General features: G+C 41.2%; 1 protein-coding gene across 1 annotated transcript; it reads left to right on the top strand.

Annotated features, from left to right (window-relative positions):
* Positions 1-844: 844 nt before the first annotated feature.
* Positions 845-10618, top strand: LOC114056034 (fructose-1,6-bisphosphatase 1-like). The gene is made up of 7 exons (XM_027880852.1): positions 845-1056; positions 3395-3557; positions 5309-5401; positions 6421-6564; positions 7791-7928; positions 9145-9264; positions 10201-10618. The coding sequence occupies exons 1-7, from the start codon at positions 887-889 to the stop codon at positions 10390-10392; spliced, it is 1020 nt and encodes a 339-aa protein (XP_027736653.1). The 5' UTR covers positions 845-886; the 3' UTR covers positions 10393-10618.
* Positions 10619-14243: the final 3625 nt, after the last annotated feature.

Here is a 14243-nt window from a genome sequence, read left to right as displayed (position 1 = left end):
CTGATCATAAAAGGAGATCAGGTTGGTCAGACAGAACCTGCCTTTTAAACCTATGCTGGCTGGGTCTGATCCCTTGTCCATCCTGTAGGTGCTGTGTGATTGCACTCAGGATGACGTGCTCCATAACTTTGCCAGGCACTGAGGTCTTTCTATTGAACAGTTTTGGAGAATTTGTTATAAAAATCTCATTGGCTCTAGCTTCCAGTGGCTGTTTCCTTGCAGCTTTTTTAATGTGTGGGATATTTTGGGGCACATGGGGTTAGCATGATCTCTGTACACAGGCTAAGTTAATACTTGATGGAATAGATTACTAAATGTGTGTTTTTCCTGTACTGATGGGTCAGGATAAGAACATTCCTGTGTGGCAGAAAATACTAACCTTACTCTCTAGATTGCGTGCAGTTCACCATAACCCACATGCTGCATGCAGTTTTGCAATCAAGTGGTGAAAGAAACGGACTTCTGAATTTTTTGGCACGCTTCCAAGAGCGTTAGCATTGAAGCGTGACCATTGCAAACACTAAAGAGCTACCAGCACACCTATCTCGATTGACTCTCTGTACCGTTCACATAATGGATGCCCAAAGCATCCTTCCCTCGCCTCTACCCCCACAGTGTGTAAGAGTGAGACAAGACTTGGTAAAAAAAAAAAAAAAGTTATACTTTCGAGGATTGGGGATAGTTTAGAGAGCCGGGGGGATGATGAGGTGGGCTCCCGCTTGTCATTCTCACCCCTGACCGCGCCTTCCTCCAGCCCCGCGGTGTGTGGAGTGGTGGGGCCGGGGCCGCTCCCCGCCCACGGCCCCGCCCGTGTCACCGCCCCGCCCCGACGGGCCAAGTGACGGCGGCGGCGGCAGCGGCTTCGCCAGTGTCGCCTGCCGCCACCATGACGGACCGCTCCACCTTCGATACCGATGTCATCACCATGACCCGCTTCGTGATGGAGGAGGGCAGGCGGGCGAAAGGCACAGGGGAGTTCACTCAGCTCCTCAACTCCCTCTGCACGGCCATTAAAGCCATCTCCACCGCCGTCCGTAAAGCGGGCATTGCCAACCTGTGAGTCCCGGAGTGCACCCCGCACCTTCCCGCATCCCTGCGGTTCCCAGGGTACCTCCAGGGTGGTGGGAATGGGGATGGGAATGGGGAGGAGTGTTACCAGGAAGGTCTATGAGTGGGATAGCGTCGACCCACCCAGCCGCAACATCATTAGCATCTTGGTTTCTTGATTTTCTCAAGTAACACGGATGCTATGACTTTTTGTTAGTATTAGGCATGCAGTCTGAGCGATGTCTCCTGATAATAGAACTTCATGCAAACCTTCAGCAAGTTTGGGTCCTTTGAACCATAAGACCAAACAAACAGACTGAAAGACAAAGCCTGTCAAAATATAGCTGAATTATTGCTCATTGCATATTACATAGTATCAAAGCACCATTTTATGCTTTGAGGTGTTTATCAAATTCAGTGTGGCTTGTTTCCTATTACATCATAGCAAATAGAGTTTCTCTGTGAAACTTTGGATGTCTAAGGCTTTTTAGAAAGTGCACTGGTTAGGAACAGTAGCATCTGTAGTCAGTCAGTCAGAGGGAAGTTGCTCTGGAGATGCATCAGTAGAAAATTAGAACTCTTGAAATGTGAAATAGCTGAAACTGGTTGTAGGTAACTAATCCTCCTAAGTATTTTACTTATTGTTCATATGCCCAGTTGTATGTTAATCAGGGTGTTAGACATGGGCTGCTTCATCACTTAATGGAAACTGTGAATACAAAGTGAATTTGCCTCTACAAGCCGTGCAGTGGAAAATATAAGAAAAAGGCAACAATCCTACACTTTATGCATGTTTTAATTATTTTTCCGTTTTGACTTAGGATTTCACGTAACTTTGATAATTTTTAATCGTTATGTGTTAGCCCTTTCATGTCTGTTGGTAAAGACCAGGGTTTCCCAGCTGTAACCTACCCATTCCTTTTGTGTCCTACATGTATGTCTCTTGACAGGTGCCCACAGGTTCAATACCTGTGCAAAGACTTGCCTTGTGATATACAGTGGGTTTGACTCTCCAGCAGTGCTGGGGTGCTAGGCTTCAAACTTGTAAGCCTCCTTGAGCAGTACATTTCCCACTGTGGGACTGTGTTTTATAAGCACGACTTTGCTTTGCTTTGCTCTTGGGGAATGTGAACAAATAAGGATCACTGGAATCCGTTTCTTTGGATCATCCCCAGGCTCAACTATATGCTTAGTGCTGCCCAGCAGTGAAAATGCGGAACAGCAGGGAAGACATGTAGACCCTTCCCAGCTTCAGGCTCTGCAATGGACACTCTGCCTTCCCCACCCACGAATCCCCAACAGGCAAGATGTGGAAGCTGTAGCTGCTGCTGTGCCTCCACTCCTAAAGCATGGTGTTTAAAGTGCATTTTTTTTCTAAAAGCATTTTCACAATTGCAGGAAAATGTTCAAACCACTGTAACAAAGAGAGAGAGAAAAAGATTTTTCCTTTGTCTCAGCATTAACCTGAAGAAATGCAATGAATTCCTTTCAGTGTTATTTAAAAAACCCTGAAATACAGGTGTTTAGTGTAATCAATGAACCACAGCTGAAGTGCATAAGAGTCATCTGAATGTATGCAGGCTATTGTTTTTCTCTTCTAAGAACTTAACTTCTCCTTTCTTGGTTTTGCATGCTTTCAAAATCACCTATCATATGGTCTTCGGTACTTCCAAATGCCAGATTCTGGTTAGCTCTCAGGGTTTTATTTGTTTTTCTTATTTGTATTTCTCAGTTCTTTTCCCAAGGACACATTTACTTAAAATCAAAACTGAAAACAATGAACCATAAAAAAGCTGACTTACATGTGAACAAAGTTTTTCTGCTGCAATTGGCACATCACATTGCTAATCAGGAGTCTGTATATATATTACATACAGAAGCCATAGCATAAGTTGTGTCATCAGATTCACACATATATTCATATACATATATTATACATATATTCATATACTTTTTAAGTGTAAGTTTTCTAATGAAGTCTTAGGAGCCTAGGATTCAAGGACAGTATTTAGGTATTGAAGTTAAGAGGTCATTAAGAAGCAAACTGTAATTCAACCTTCACAGCCTGCTCCAGTTGTGTTTGCCTGTAGTTTACAAACTATTGAAAGGTGATTCTTTGTTTTGTATTCACATTCACACTCAGCAACTTCTAGATTTGCCACCACGGCTAATGTTAACAGGTCTCAGCAACAGTTTACTGGGCAGTAAATAGAAAACAGGCTTAGAGTGCTGAGATATCATCCAAAAGTGCTCTATGTTTTACAATTATATGTTTGCCAGAAACAGCACACTTTGGAAGACAGAGTGCTCCGTTCTCATGAAATGCTCTCTCTTGCCATTGCTCTAGCTATGGAATTGCTGGGTCTACCAATGTGACAGGAGATCAAGTAAAAAAGTTGGATATTCTTTCCAATGACCTGGTGATTAACATGCTCAAGTCATCCTTCAGTACATGTGTTATTGTGTCAGAAGAAAACAAAGATGCTGTGATAGTGGAAACTGAAAAACAGGTTAGTAGCTTTAAAAGTTCTCCCTGCTTAATTTCAGATCAGCCTTTAAAGTTGTATTGCTTCAGATCTGAGAAACTAAAACTAGCTCAAATTTTCAGAAAACAAGTACTTTCCTGTATTGGCAAATGAAGATGGAGTGGGTTGGTAGAGAGAGCATCAGTCAACATTTGTCCTTTCTATCATTTCTACTCTCCAGACTGATGTTTCTTGTTTTCATTTTTTTTCTCTATTGTTCCTCCCCACCTTCCTTTTTTCCCCCACGTTTTACTTATTGTGGAAGAAACGTTTCTTTACACCCCATCTCATCTCTGGAACTATACTCTGAGTCAGTCAAGCCCTATTGTAAAGCCACTTTGTCAGCAGGACACTAAGGAGCTGTTCTATGCAGGACAAATCTCGAGGTCTTTAGTTCCTGCAAATTCTCTTGAAGCCCCTGAAAAAGTTAGAAACAATGAAACAAAAGTAATTTTTACATATTTATTAATTATGTTGACAAGTCTGCATGCATTTCTAGAGGGATAGTTCCTTTTTCCTATCTAATATTTTGATGTGAAAATGTAAAAATTTGAGTAAAAAATTAGTAAAAATAAATGATTAAAACATAATTTAAAAAGCAGATTTTTCTTTCTCTCCCAGTTGAGAAATCTTCAAAGTTGATTTTATAGGCATTGGATGAACACAGATTGCCTTAGATCTGAACAAATATTATCAACAATTGTCAAAGAACTCTGAGGGAGACTCAGTAATAATGCTTTTCTAAACTAAATGTGAGCTAATATAGTGTTTTTATCAATTCCTACCCAGAATTCCTACACTGTGTCTCACCTAAAAAATCCAATGCGCAGGCTGGAAGGTGTAAAGACCTTCCCTGGTTCTTCGTTCCTGAAGACTGACCATTACCCAGAATTCCTACTTGCAGAGTAAAACACTGCTAGACTTAAATAAACTTCTGGCAGGCAGGGTAAATTGAAATGAAAAGTGAATAAACACTCTTGTTACACATTATTATTAACTCTATGAATAAAATAAAGAGGGAATGAGATATTAAAAGGTACAGCTAATTCAGCTTTCCCCCTTATACTGGCAATTTCCTATACTTACAGGAATCCTTAATCCAACAATATGCAGGGACCATTTTTTTTTGAGTCCCCAAAACCCAGGCCAAGACCAGCCTGACTAAGGTAATTTCTGACCACATGTCCTTCAGAACACAGATAAAGTGAAATGTATGGTTTAGGCATATCGCCTTTTTATCTTCTCTAATTTTTAGCTCTACTTGAAAAAGGCTGATCTTCTTTGTTTTTCTTATTCCTTATGGTTCAGAAAGCCATGTTGTTACAGAAGAACAAGTGCAGCTTAGCTTAGATGGTAGATATTACAGGATGTCTATTAAAATGGATTGGCTTTAACTGCATAGATGAAGCTAAACTAATAATTTTGAAGTATTCCCATTTTTTAATTTCATATTAAAAATTGTGTAGGAAAACTTCACCTTTCCTGTGTCATCATCTCCTAGGTAATTTAAAAATTTCTCAGCCTCTGCTTTTTTACAAATCACAGTTATAATCAAGAATGAAATTGGAGCCAAAGAATTCCTAACAGTTGAATTCAGTTCCTTTATAATCTATAAAAGCCTTTTAGCTTATAGTGCTGTATAAGTCTTTGGGAAAATTTATCTCCTGGAATGTTTGTATTTGGGGAAAGTGGGTAAATAATGTCACTAATATAGTTCACTCTTTTGTATTTTCTAGGGTAAATACATAGTCTGCATAGACCCTCTAGATGGTTCTTCCAACATTGACTGTCTTGTTTCCATTGGGACCATCTTTGCAATCTATAGAAAGGTAAAATGCTTTCATGAAAGATGGGAGAAACTGTTATTGTGCATCTTTTGATGAAATATAATCGTGTGGGAAGACTTAATAAAATCTAACTAAACTTGCTTGTAAAAGAGGCTTTCAGGGCCAGCTTTAAGTTAAATCTGCTATTTCACAGACACTCATATAAATCGTTCGTGAAGGATTTGCATTAGTCTCTTAGAAGATGAAGCACCTATATGTACACAGAAACCTAGCTGATATTTAATTAGCCAGCTAAAGCAATTATCCCTTGCGAACAGATCACATCTTAGGTTTCATGAGTATTTGTCTTGAGACAAAATACCATGTAGTTGTCCTCTACTTGAGGAATGTGCTTTCAGGTTTTCTTGTGCTCTGTACTAATAGTCCTGTTAGCCTGAGGACAGGCTTCAAACACAAACCAGAGCTGAAACATGTCATGTGCATTTGAAGTGTCTAATTCAGTATGAAAGGCAGAACCCTGTCTGGAGAAGCTTGAAATACCAGACTTTCAGGTCACAATATGGCGTAAAAATTTAGTCAGGTAAAACACACCCAACTGTCCATTTCAATCATCTTTTTAATGTTGTCATATATCCCAAAGTAGCTATTTTTCGACTTCATTTTTGTATGAAGCAAAAGAAAACAAAAAGAAATCCCAAGTACCTTTGGTCTGCTTTGAACTCAGTGAGTCATATTTCATTTCTCGCCTTTCAACTGTGCCTCAGAGTTTCCTCTGAGCTGTGTTCATCATCACCTACAAGGAGGAGCATAGCTCTTTATTATCTCTTTAATCCTTTCCTGCTTCCTGCATTCCAGCTAGGCTTATACAAGAGCGTTTCTCTATCAATGTAATATAATTTGTGTTAGTGCATCCAATAGGAATCTCAGCTGTGGATCATGGAAGCATTTGTGCTACTTTGTGTATGGATGTGGAGTAGAAGACCGGTGCCTATCACAGGCAGTGTAGTTGTGTATCAACAATAGAAATGAAGTAAAATTGGCTATGCTCCTTCTTATTCTAGGTGTCCCCTGATGAACCTTCTGGCAAAGATGCTTTACAACCTGGGCGTAATCTTGTGGCAGCTGGTTATGCCCTCTATGGGAGTGCCACAATGCTGGTGCTGGCCACTTCTGCTGGAGGTGTCAACTGTTTCATGCTGGATCCGGTGAGAATGTCTTCTGTTTCTTTGTTTCTGTGTTAGGGGTAACAAGGTACTGTCTATAAGAACTTTTTGTCCCCAACAAAATCAAACAAAGGAGCAGTTTTCAGGCTAACATGAAGTGTCAATGTGCTCGTGCTTGTACTTGTAACCCATCAGAAATAATGTCAAGAGACTTACATTGTGCTGGCTGACTGCAGCACTGCTATGTGTGACTCAACAACAGGAAGACAGCTGAGCCAGCGAGACAAATACACAACGTGTATAGTCATGTGATACTGAAAATGAGCTGTTTTCTGCATGCAGAATGCCCTTTAAGTCTTATTTGTCTTTTCCTTAATGCTAGGGCCTTAGTAAACCAGAGGAGCAGAAATATTTAACCTTTTCCTGTGTTTTCAGATCCCACCATGATGTGTAAAAGAGTAAGTGACATGTGTCGGTGTGTTTGACATTCTTGCATGCGTTTACTGTATGAGTTTTAAAATAAAAGTCCTGTTGATCACAGCAGAAAGTAGTTCGCTTTAGTGACTTTTTTTTTTTTTTTGTAGTCAGTCAGGCTCTGCCACCTGCTGGTCTTGAATTTTTATAACCCACAGGGAAGAAGCTGCAGGAAATATCATTTGGTGCTCTTTGTTTAGTAGCAGCTTAAGTAGATGCATGTATTTATGTCCATATTCAGGTTTGAGATTTAACTTCGGGCATGCATGCATGTTATTTTGCTTACTCATAGCACTGACTTAGAAATTTACTGTAGAGAAAACTAAACAGACCAGCCCTGAGTCACAGAGATTGGCTCTCTTGACCACAGTCTTCCAAGCAAAAACGAACTGGAATTTTTTAATATCTACAGCTATTTGAAGATGCTTATGCGTTGGTTCAACAAGCATGTTCAGTTTCCAAACTCCTCAGAACTGTACATTTATTAGAAGTCTAACAAATGAGTGGACAGCTAAACAAATTTACAGAGAGCAGGATTTTTTTGGCATAGAAAAGGAGTAGAGAACTTGGAATGGTAGAATGAAGAAGCTTGCATGATCCCCAGGATTCATGCTCTGTCTATGTTTTATGCACGTGGATTGCAAAGACCACTTTTTTGTAAGTAACAAATTATTCTTAAAAATTGGCAGTGGTAGTAAATTTTTATTAAATTCTGTGTATTATTGGGTTTTGCCTTGGTTTGTAAATAAATGAGTAATTAATGTTAACAAATAGTTTTTCTTTCTTATTGTTAGGCAATTGGAGAATTCATTTTGGTGGAAAGGGATGTGAAAATAAAAAAGAAGGGAAATATCTACAGTCTCAATGAAGGCTATGCTAAATATTTTGATCCTGCGGTCACAGAGTATCTCAAAAAGAAAAAATTCCCTGAGGTAAAAGATACTGTTTCAGAGAAATTTTCTGATGACAAGCAACCCTCATGAGTTCCAACTTTATGATCAATCACTCTCTCATGCACTGTTCAGAGCTTATTTTTCTTTCCTACCTGTTTACAATGTAACCTGATGTAGGACGGATAATGACAGCAATAGTTGATGTGGCCATTTTCCAGTACTGCACTGCACCTTTTTTACATTTTTTTTTCCTCTTTTTTTTTTTTTTTTTTTTTTTTTTTTTTTTTTTTTTTTTTTAAAATCTTCCTTCCTGGAGGGTGCCTGAGTAATGGTACTGGAGTCAAAACTGGGCATTTGGTAATCAAGTAGAGAGGAAGTCTCATCTGGTGATGAAAAAATTTGATTGACATATGTTAGATTGCTGCTTCCTCACAGCAACGAGTTGGAGAACTGAGTGGAGATGGCACTGGGTTGTTGCTCAGTGGTAACACAAGCTGGGTCCTAAGGGTACCTCTCATTTGGAAGTCTGGTGTAGTTTCAAGGCCTGTTTTGTGGCTGTGCAGCTTCCTGGTGTCAGGAGGCCCAAAGCTCCATGGAGTGCCCATAAAGGCATGTCTGCTTTCATGTCTTACATGTGTCATCACTGGAGTTATCACATTGATACTTACTACTGTGAAGTGTAAGCGTCCCTTCCTGACTTCCTGATCTTTCTTTTGAAAAAGACTGATGTTTTCATCTAATATCTTTCCAGGCCTAAGATGTTGTTTACTTAGAAATTAAATTACTCTCTGGAGTATAATAATTAAATAATATCAGTAGTCAACTATTAACTTCTTCTTTACAGAAAGTTGTAGAAGCTGGCAAAAATGATTGGAAGAAGTAGGAAAGATCACATCTTTTGCTCCTTGATTTTTTTTCTGCTATAAAAGACAAAACCCTAACATCAGTTCCTAGCACTTGATTTTTTTGCTACTGGAAATGCAGAGTTTTCTAAGGGTTAGAGCTGATGGAGAGCTGAGATGCATTTTCTGTTGTTGGCACTACTGCTCATCTATGCTGAATTCTTCTGTCAGTCCTTTTCCTTGGATTTTCTTAGTTAGAAAGTGAGGATACTGACATATTCTCCAAAACTACTTTGAATATTATCAGTCAAGCACAGTATAGAGATGTTAGATTTTAGGACTGCTAAAGGGGAGTGTGGGAGAGGCTAACCTGGTGTGCTCAAAAGTTACTTTCTTTAAATGTCTTTCTGTAGGATGGCAGTTCACCATATGGTGGGAGGTATATAGGATCTATGGTGGCTGATGTGCATCGCACGCTGGTGTATGGAGGAATCTTTCTGTATCCTGCTAACTCCAAAAGTCCCAAAGGAAAGGTAAACCTGAATAAACCCAGTTACATTATGTAGACATTGCACTGTCAAGATCAATATTTTTATTGCAGAACCTGTGTTTTGTAAGTGGTAGCTTGCATTTCATGTGTGCGGATATGGCCACCCTTTGCATGCTGTTACTTGTCAGATGCATATTTTAAGGCTACTGCTAACCTGTTTCAACTGCACTGACTTTTCTTTATCTGCAAACATATCTGGATTATGGAACATACCAGGAGATGTGCTGTTCCATTAGGCTTCTCTGTACCATCTCAGATGAAAATGTGCTGACCTCAATCAAGCAAAGTATTACAGAGCAAACAATCCATATAACACTGAGATTCCTATTACAAGATAGTTTGTAATTGGCCCATTAAGAGAAGCTCTGCCAAAGAGAAAACCATCTGCATCTTGTACTTGGTAAGAGGGCCTCATCTGGAGGAACTGTGCCTGGCTGCTTCTGGAGCAGGTCAGTCAGGGAAGATCATATGCTTACAGGCTGATCAGGGGACTGTTTATTCAGAAAAGACCTTTCATCTGTTTTGTAATTGTCCGTAAATCATTGCTTCAGGTTGCAGATAAGAGGCAGTTATTCATTAGAGAAACCTAGTGGCACACTCAGGGCCAGTGTTTTCCTTTCTTTTACACAGACCTGTGTGGTCTTAATGGCTGTGTTGAACTCGAAAGCTTTATCTCTGTGTAAACAGCATAGCGCAAACAGGAGCTATGAAGAAAGCATCAAATTGGGCAAATCCAGCATTCGCTGTGTTTTGTTTAAAAGAAAAATCCACACAATTTCATTCTTGAGTCAAAATTTATATGAAATAAAGAATACTTGTAACATGGATCGGTTTAAAATCAAATGCTAAGTATATTTACATTTCATGATTTTCAACATTATCTGGGCTGACTACTGCCATTTTGGCTTTTGTCTTCTAGCTGAGACTGCTCTACGAATGCAATCCTATGGCTTTTGTTATTGAGAAAGCTGGGGGAATAGCAACAACTGGACATCAAGCAATATTAGATATAGTGCCTGAGGATATCCACCAAAGAGTGCCTGTTGTCTTGGGATCTCCTGATGATGTAAAGGAGTACCTTGAGATAGTCAAGAAGCATTCAGCTAAGTAAAGAAAGCTTGCTGGAATCACTGTGCAAAGGGGAAGGAAGGTCTTACAGCTGAACCAAAGAACACACTGCAGCACTGCGAAATTGAACTGTCTGACCTCTGTAGCAAAAGAGCAAATAAACCATATTTTCATAAGATTTTTTTAAAGTGAAATCTTGTGTAATTGCATTGTGCAATGGAAGGCATTAAAATATTGCATTAAATAAAGCAGTAAAAGTTAAAGCAGTGGAAAAATATGTTTTCTTTCTCATTTATCGTTTGTGATTACACGAGAGCCACTGTGTTGCAAGGAAATAAATACTGTGTTGCATTCAGTAACTAGGGGGAAAAGACTCCACTTTCTTAGAAAAGTTACAGACTATCACCAGTGTATCTGACTCTGTCCTCCTGACTGTGTCCACTTCTAAAAATCTGGTGAGGAATACTCAGCAGCCTCTTACAGTGAGTGACCTTTCCTAGACTGATATCTAGGTCCCAGAAGTTGCTCAGCGTACTTCAGTCAGGTTTACTCTGACTAGGAATTAAGATGTGTGAAACATGTGCATTACTATATGTTAATTCTGACACACTATTAATATTGTCAGTTGTCATTCTGTCAGATCCAGTTACACAAAGATGGAAAATGACATTTGGGGTAGGGTGTTAACTGGATAAAGAGTATGTGTAGACAGTATGTACATAGACAGATTCTGCTGTGGTGAGCTGGATATCTTTTTGCCAGAAATTAACCTGCTTACTTGATGAAAACATGAACCTTTGTATTGCTAGCAACCCCCACCAGCTGTTCTTTGTATTATGTTGGGGTTGTGGATTACCATGGAAAAGGATTCTGCTGTGCAAGCAGCAGGAAGGTGCAAAATCACCACAAAGCATACTGATGTTTAATATGCATATGCTGATTCAGAGCATGCTGCTGTGAACAGGATTCTCATGCTTGGAAGCCAGATGCCTGTCCACCTGTCTGGATACAGTTTATGGCTCTTTGAATTAACTGAAATCTGCAAATCTTTGATATTTCTTACTACCCACTCACCTTTGCCAAACTCAAACTAAGGGACATGTGAATATTTCTGTGGGTAGACTGGCACCAAACAGGGACTCAACCCATGGTCTGGGAGGCCCTGTATATGGGTGCCATGAGCTATAAACCTGCCTGCTTGAGGATTTTGCATACCTCCCTGCAGATAGCCTGACTGAGTGTGGTTCTTCTTGAAGGGAGTATGGGGGAACCTGGAGTCCATTGTGCCAAAGGCATGCTCTGTAAGGGCTCACACAGAAAAAAACTAGGGACCCTTGTTCTGACAGGTCACCTGAGACATTTGGAAGCGTACTGTCAAACCTTAGACAATTGAATAAATGCATCTCCAAACTGACAAGGGACAAGATGTTTCTGACAGTGACTGAATGGCCTAGTGTCTGCTGAAAATGTTGCTTCTGATGAGGCTTTGCTTGTGAATACAGAGCTTTCAGGGATCTGAGCCCTTAAAGGACTACGACAGTGCTGGCCATAGCAGTTCGGGCTACAGTGCCTCAATAGTCTATTAGCCTAACTTGGAAGACAGTATCCACAGCAGCCATTTTTCTCTAGTTCCAGTAATTTCTTGTCTGTATTCCACCCCAAGCTTGATAAGAATCCTTGGACTGCATATATTTATTTTTAATACACCACACTGGCAGCAGGTAAAGGTTGTAGGAGGAGAGTTAATTACTGCTCATGTTTGCTAGGTCAGTTCCCAGTTTTGTTTTGGGTTTGCCTTTAGGCTGACAGTTCATTTTCACATTTTTCACACTGTGAGATGGGTTTTTCTTCCAATCAGTAATATGTAGCAGATCATCCTAGGTGCAATCACGTGACACCTACAGGATGGACAAGGGATCAGACCCAGCCAGCATAGGTTTAAAAGGCAGGTTCTGTCTGACCAACCTGATCTCCTTTTACGATCAGCTGACCCACCTGGTGGATGAGGGGAAGGCTGTGGATGTGTCTGTCTGAAGTTCAGCAAACCCTTTGACACCATGTCCCACAGCACGCTCCTGCAAAAGCTGCAGCCCATGGCTTGGACAGGGGCACTCTGTGCTGGGTCAGGAACTGGCTCGAGGGCCGGGCCCAGAGAGTGCTGGTGAACGGGGCTGCATCCAGCTGGTGGCCGGTCACCAGTGGTGTTCCCCAGGGATCAGTGCTGGGCCCTGTCCTGTTTAACATCTTTATCGATGATTTAGATGAGGGGATTGAGTCCATCATCAGCAAATTTGCAGATGACACCAAGTTGGGGGGGAGTGTCGATCAGCTGGAAGGCAGGAGGGCTCTGCAGAGGGATCTGGATAGACTGGAGAGTTGGACTGATTCCAACAGGATGAGGCTCAACAAGGCCAAGTGTTGGTACCTTCACTTTGACCACAACAACCCCCTGCAGCGCTACAGGCTGGGGACAGAGTGGCTGGAGAGCAGCCAGGCAGAAAGGGACCTTGGAGTTTGGATTGACAGGAAGCTGAACATGAGCCAGCAGTGTGCCCAGGTGGCCAAGAAGGCCAATGGCATCCTGGCCTGGATCAGGAACAGTGTGGCCAGCAAGAGCAGGGAAGTGATTCTTCCCCTGTACTTTGCGTTGGTGAGGCCACACCTTGAGTATTGTGTTCAGCTCTGGGCCCCTCAGTTCAGGAAGGACATTGAGGTGCTGGAGCAGGTTCAGAGAAGAGCAACAAGGCCGGTGAAGGGACTTGAGCACAAGCCCTATGAGGAGAGGCTGAGGGAGCTGGGGTTGTTTAGCCTGGAGAAGAGGAGGCTCAGGGGAGATCTCATCACTCTCTACAACTCCCTGAAAGGAGGTTGTAGCCAGGTGGGGGTCGGTCTCTTCTCCCAGGCAGCTGTCAGTAAGACAACAGGGCATGGTCTCAAGCTCTGCCAGGGTAGGTTTAGGTTAGATATTAGGAAGAAAATCTTTACAGAGAGGGTAATCAGGCATTGGAATGGGCTGCCCAGAGAGGTGGTGGATTCTGCATTCCTGGTGGTATTTAAGAAGAGACTGTATGTGGCACTCAGTGCCGTAGTGTAGCAGCTGTGGTGATAGTGGATCAAGGGTTGGACTTGATGATCTCAGAGGTCCTTTCCAACCCATCTGATTCTATGATTCTATGTAAGCCCACATTTGAACAACATCCCTGGCCACCAGTGGGGAGAACTATTCAGTAATCTCTTTCCACATCTCCTCTCCTAGAGCTCTCCCTGCCCATCAGTGCAGGGTAGGAGGGTCAGTTTGCCACAGTATCTGCTGTCAGCCCTAGTGGCAGTACTTGCTACTGCCCTGCTCAGAGGCTACACCGTGGCCTTTGGTGAAAGGTCAGTGGCTCCAATTTCAGCTGGAGCCATCCTAGCGACTAACATTTAATGTCTGTTAGAAAAGGTGTCACCTTTAAGACACATGACTGGACTATACACAAGTGGAAGTGTGAATTATCCCCAAGAGCTCTTGTGTAATATCTATATTAGAGGGCAAATCTCCCATAGATTTGTCAAATTGAGGTTTTAATTTTTTTAACCTTTTTATGATGTTCCAAACCATTGCACTGAGGGGTTCTCAGGCTTAGATGGACTCATCACACATTTTTGGAACCATATGATTTCTACCCCCTCCCCAGAATGGTAATTATTTTTATAGCTTAATCATTAAGTATAATCATTCAGGTTTTTATTATTCAGTGGAATCACAGTATTTATCAAAACAGGGTGAAGTTTTCATGCAATCCAATAATTTGCTTTTTTACTCCATGTTTTATTCTTTTATTTATCTTTGCTACACTGTTAACCGCAATGTTTAAAGAAAACTTGGTTGTAGAGTCTGTGTCCTTTACATAC

Source organism: Empidonax traillii, unplaced genomic scaffold, assembly GCF_003031625.1.
Source record: "Empidonax traillii isolate 1590-97213 ecotype Southwest subspecies unplaced genomic scaffold, ASM303162v1 scaffold6:size4315531, whole genome shotgun sequence".
NCBI classification, from domain to species: domain Eukaryota; kingdom Metazoa; phylum Chordata; class Aves; order Passeriformes; family Tyrannidae; genus Empidonax; species Empidonax traillii.
The sequence above is the reverse complement of the archived record's forward strand: the minus strand, read 5'-3'. Positions and strand labels throughout refer to the sequence as shown.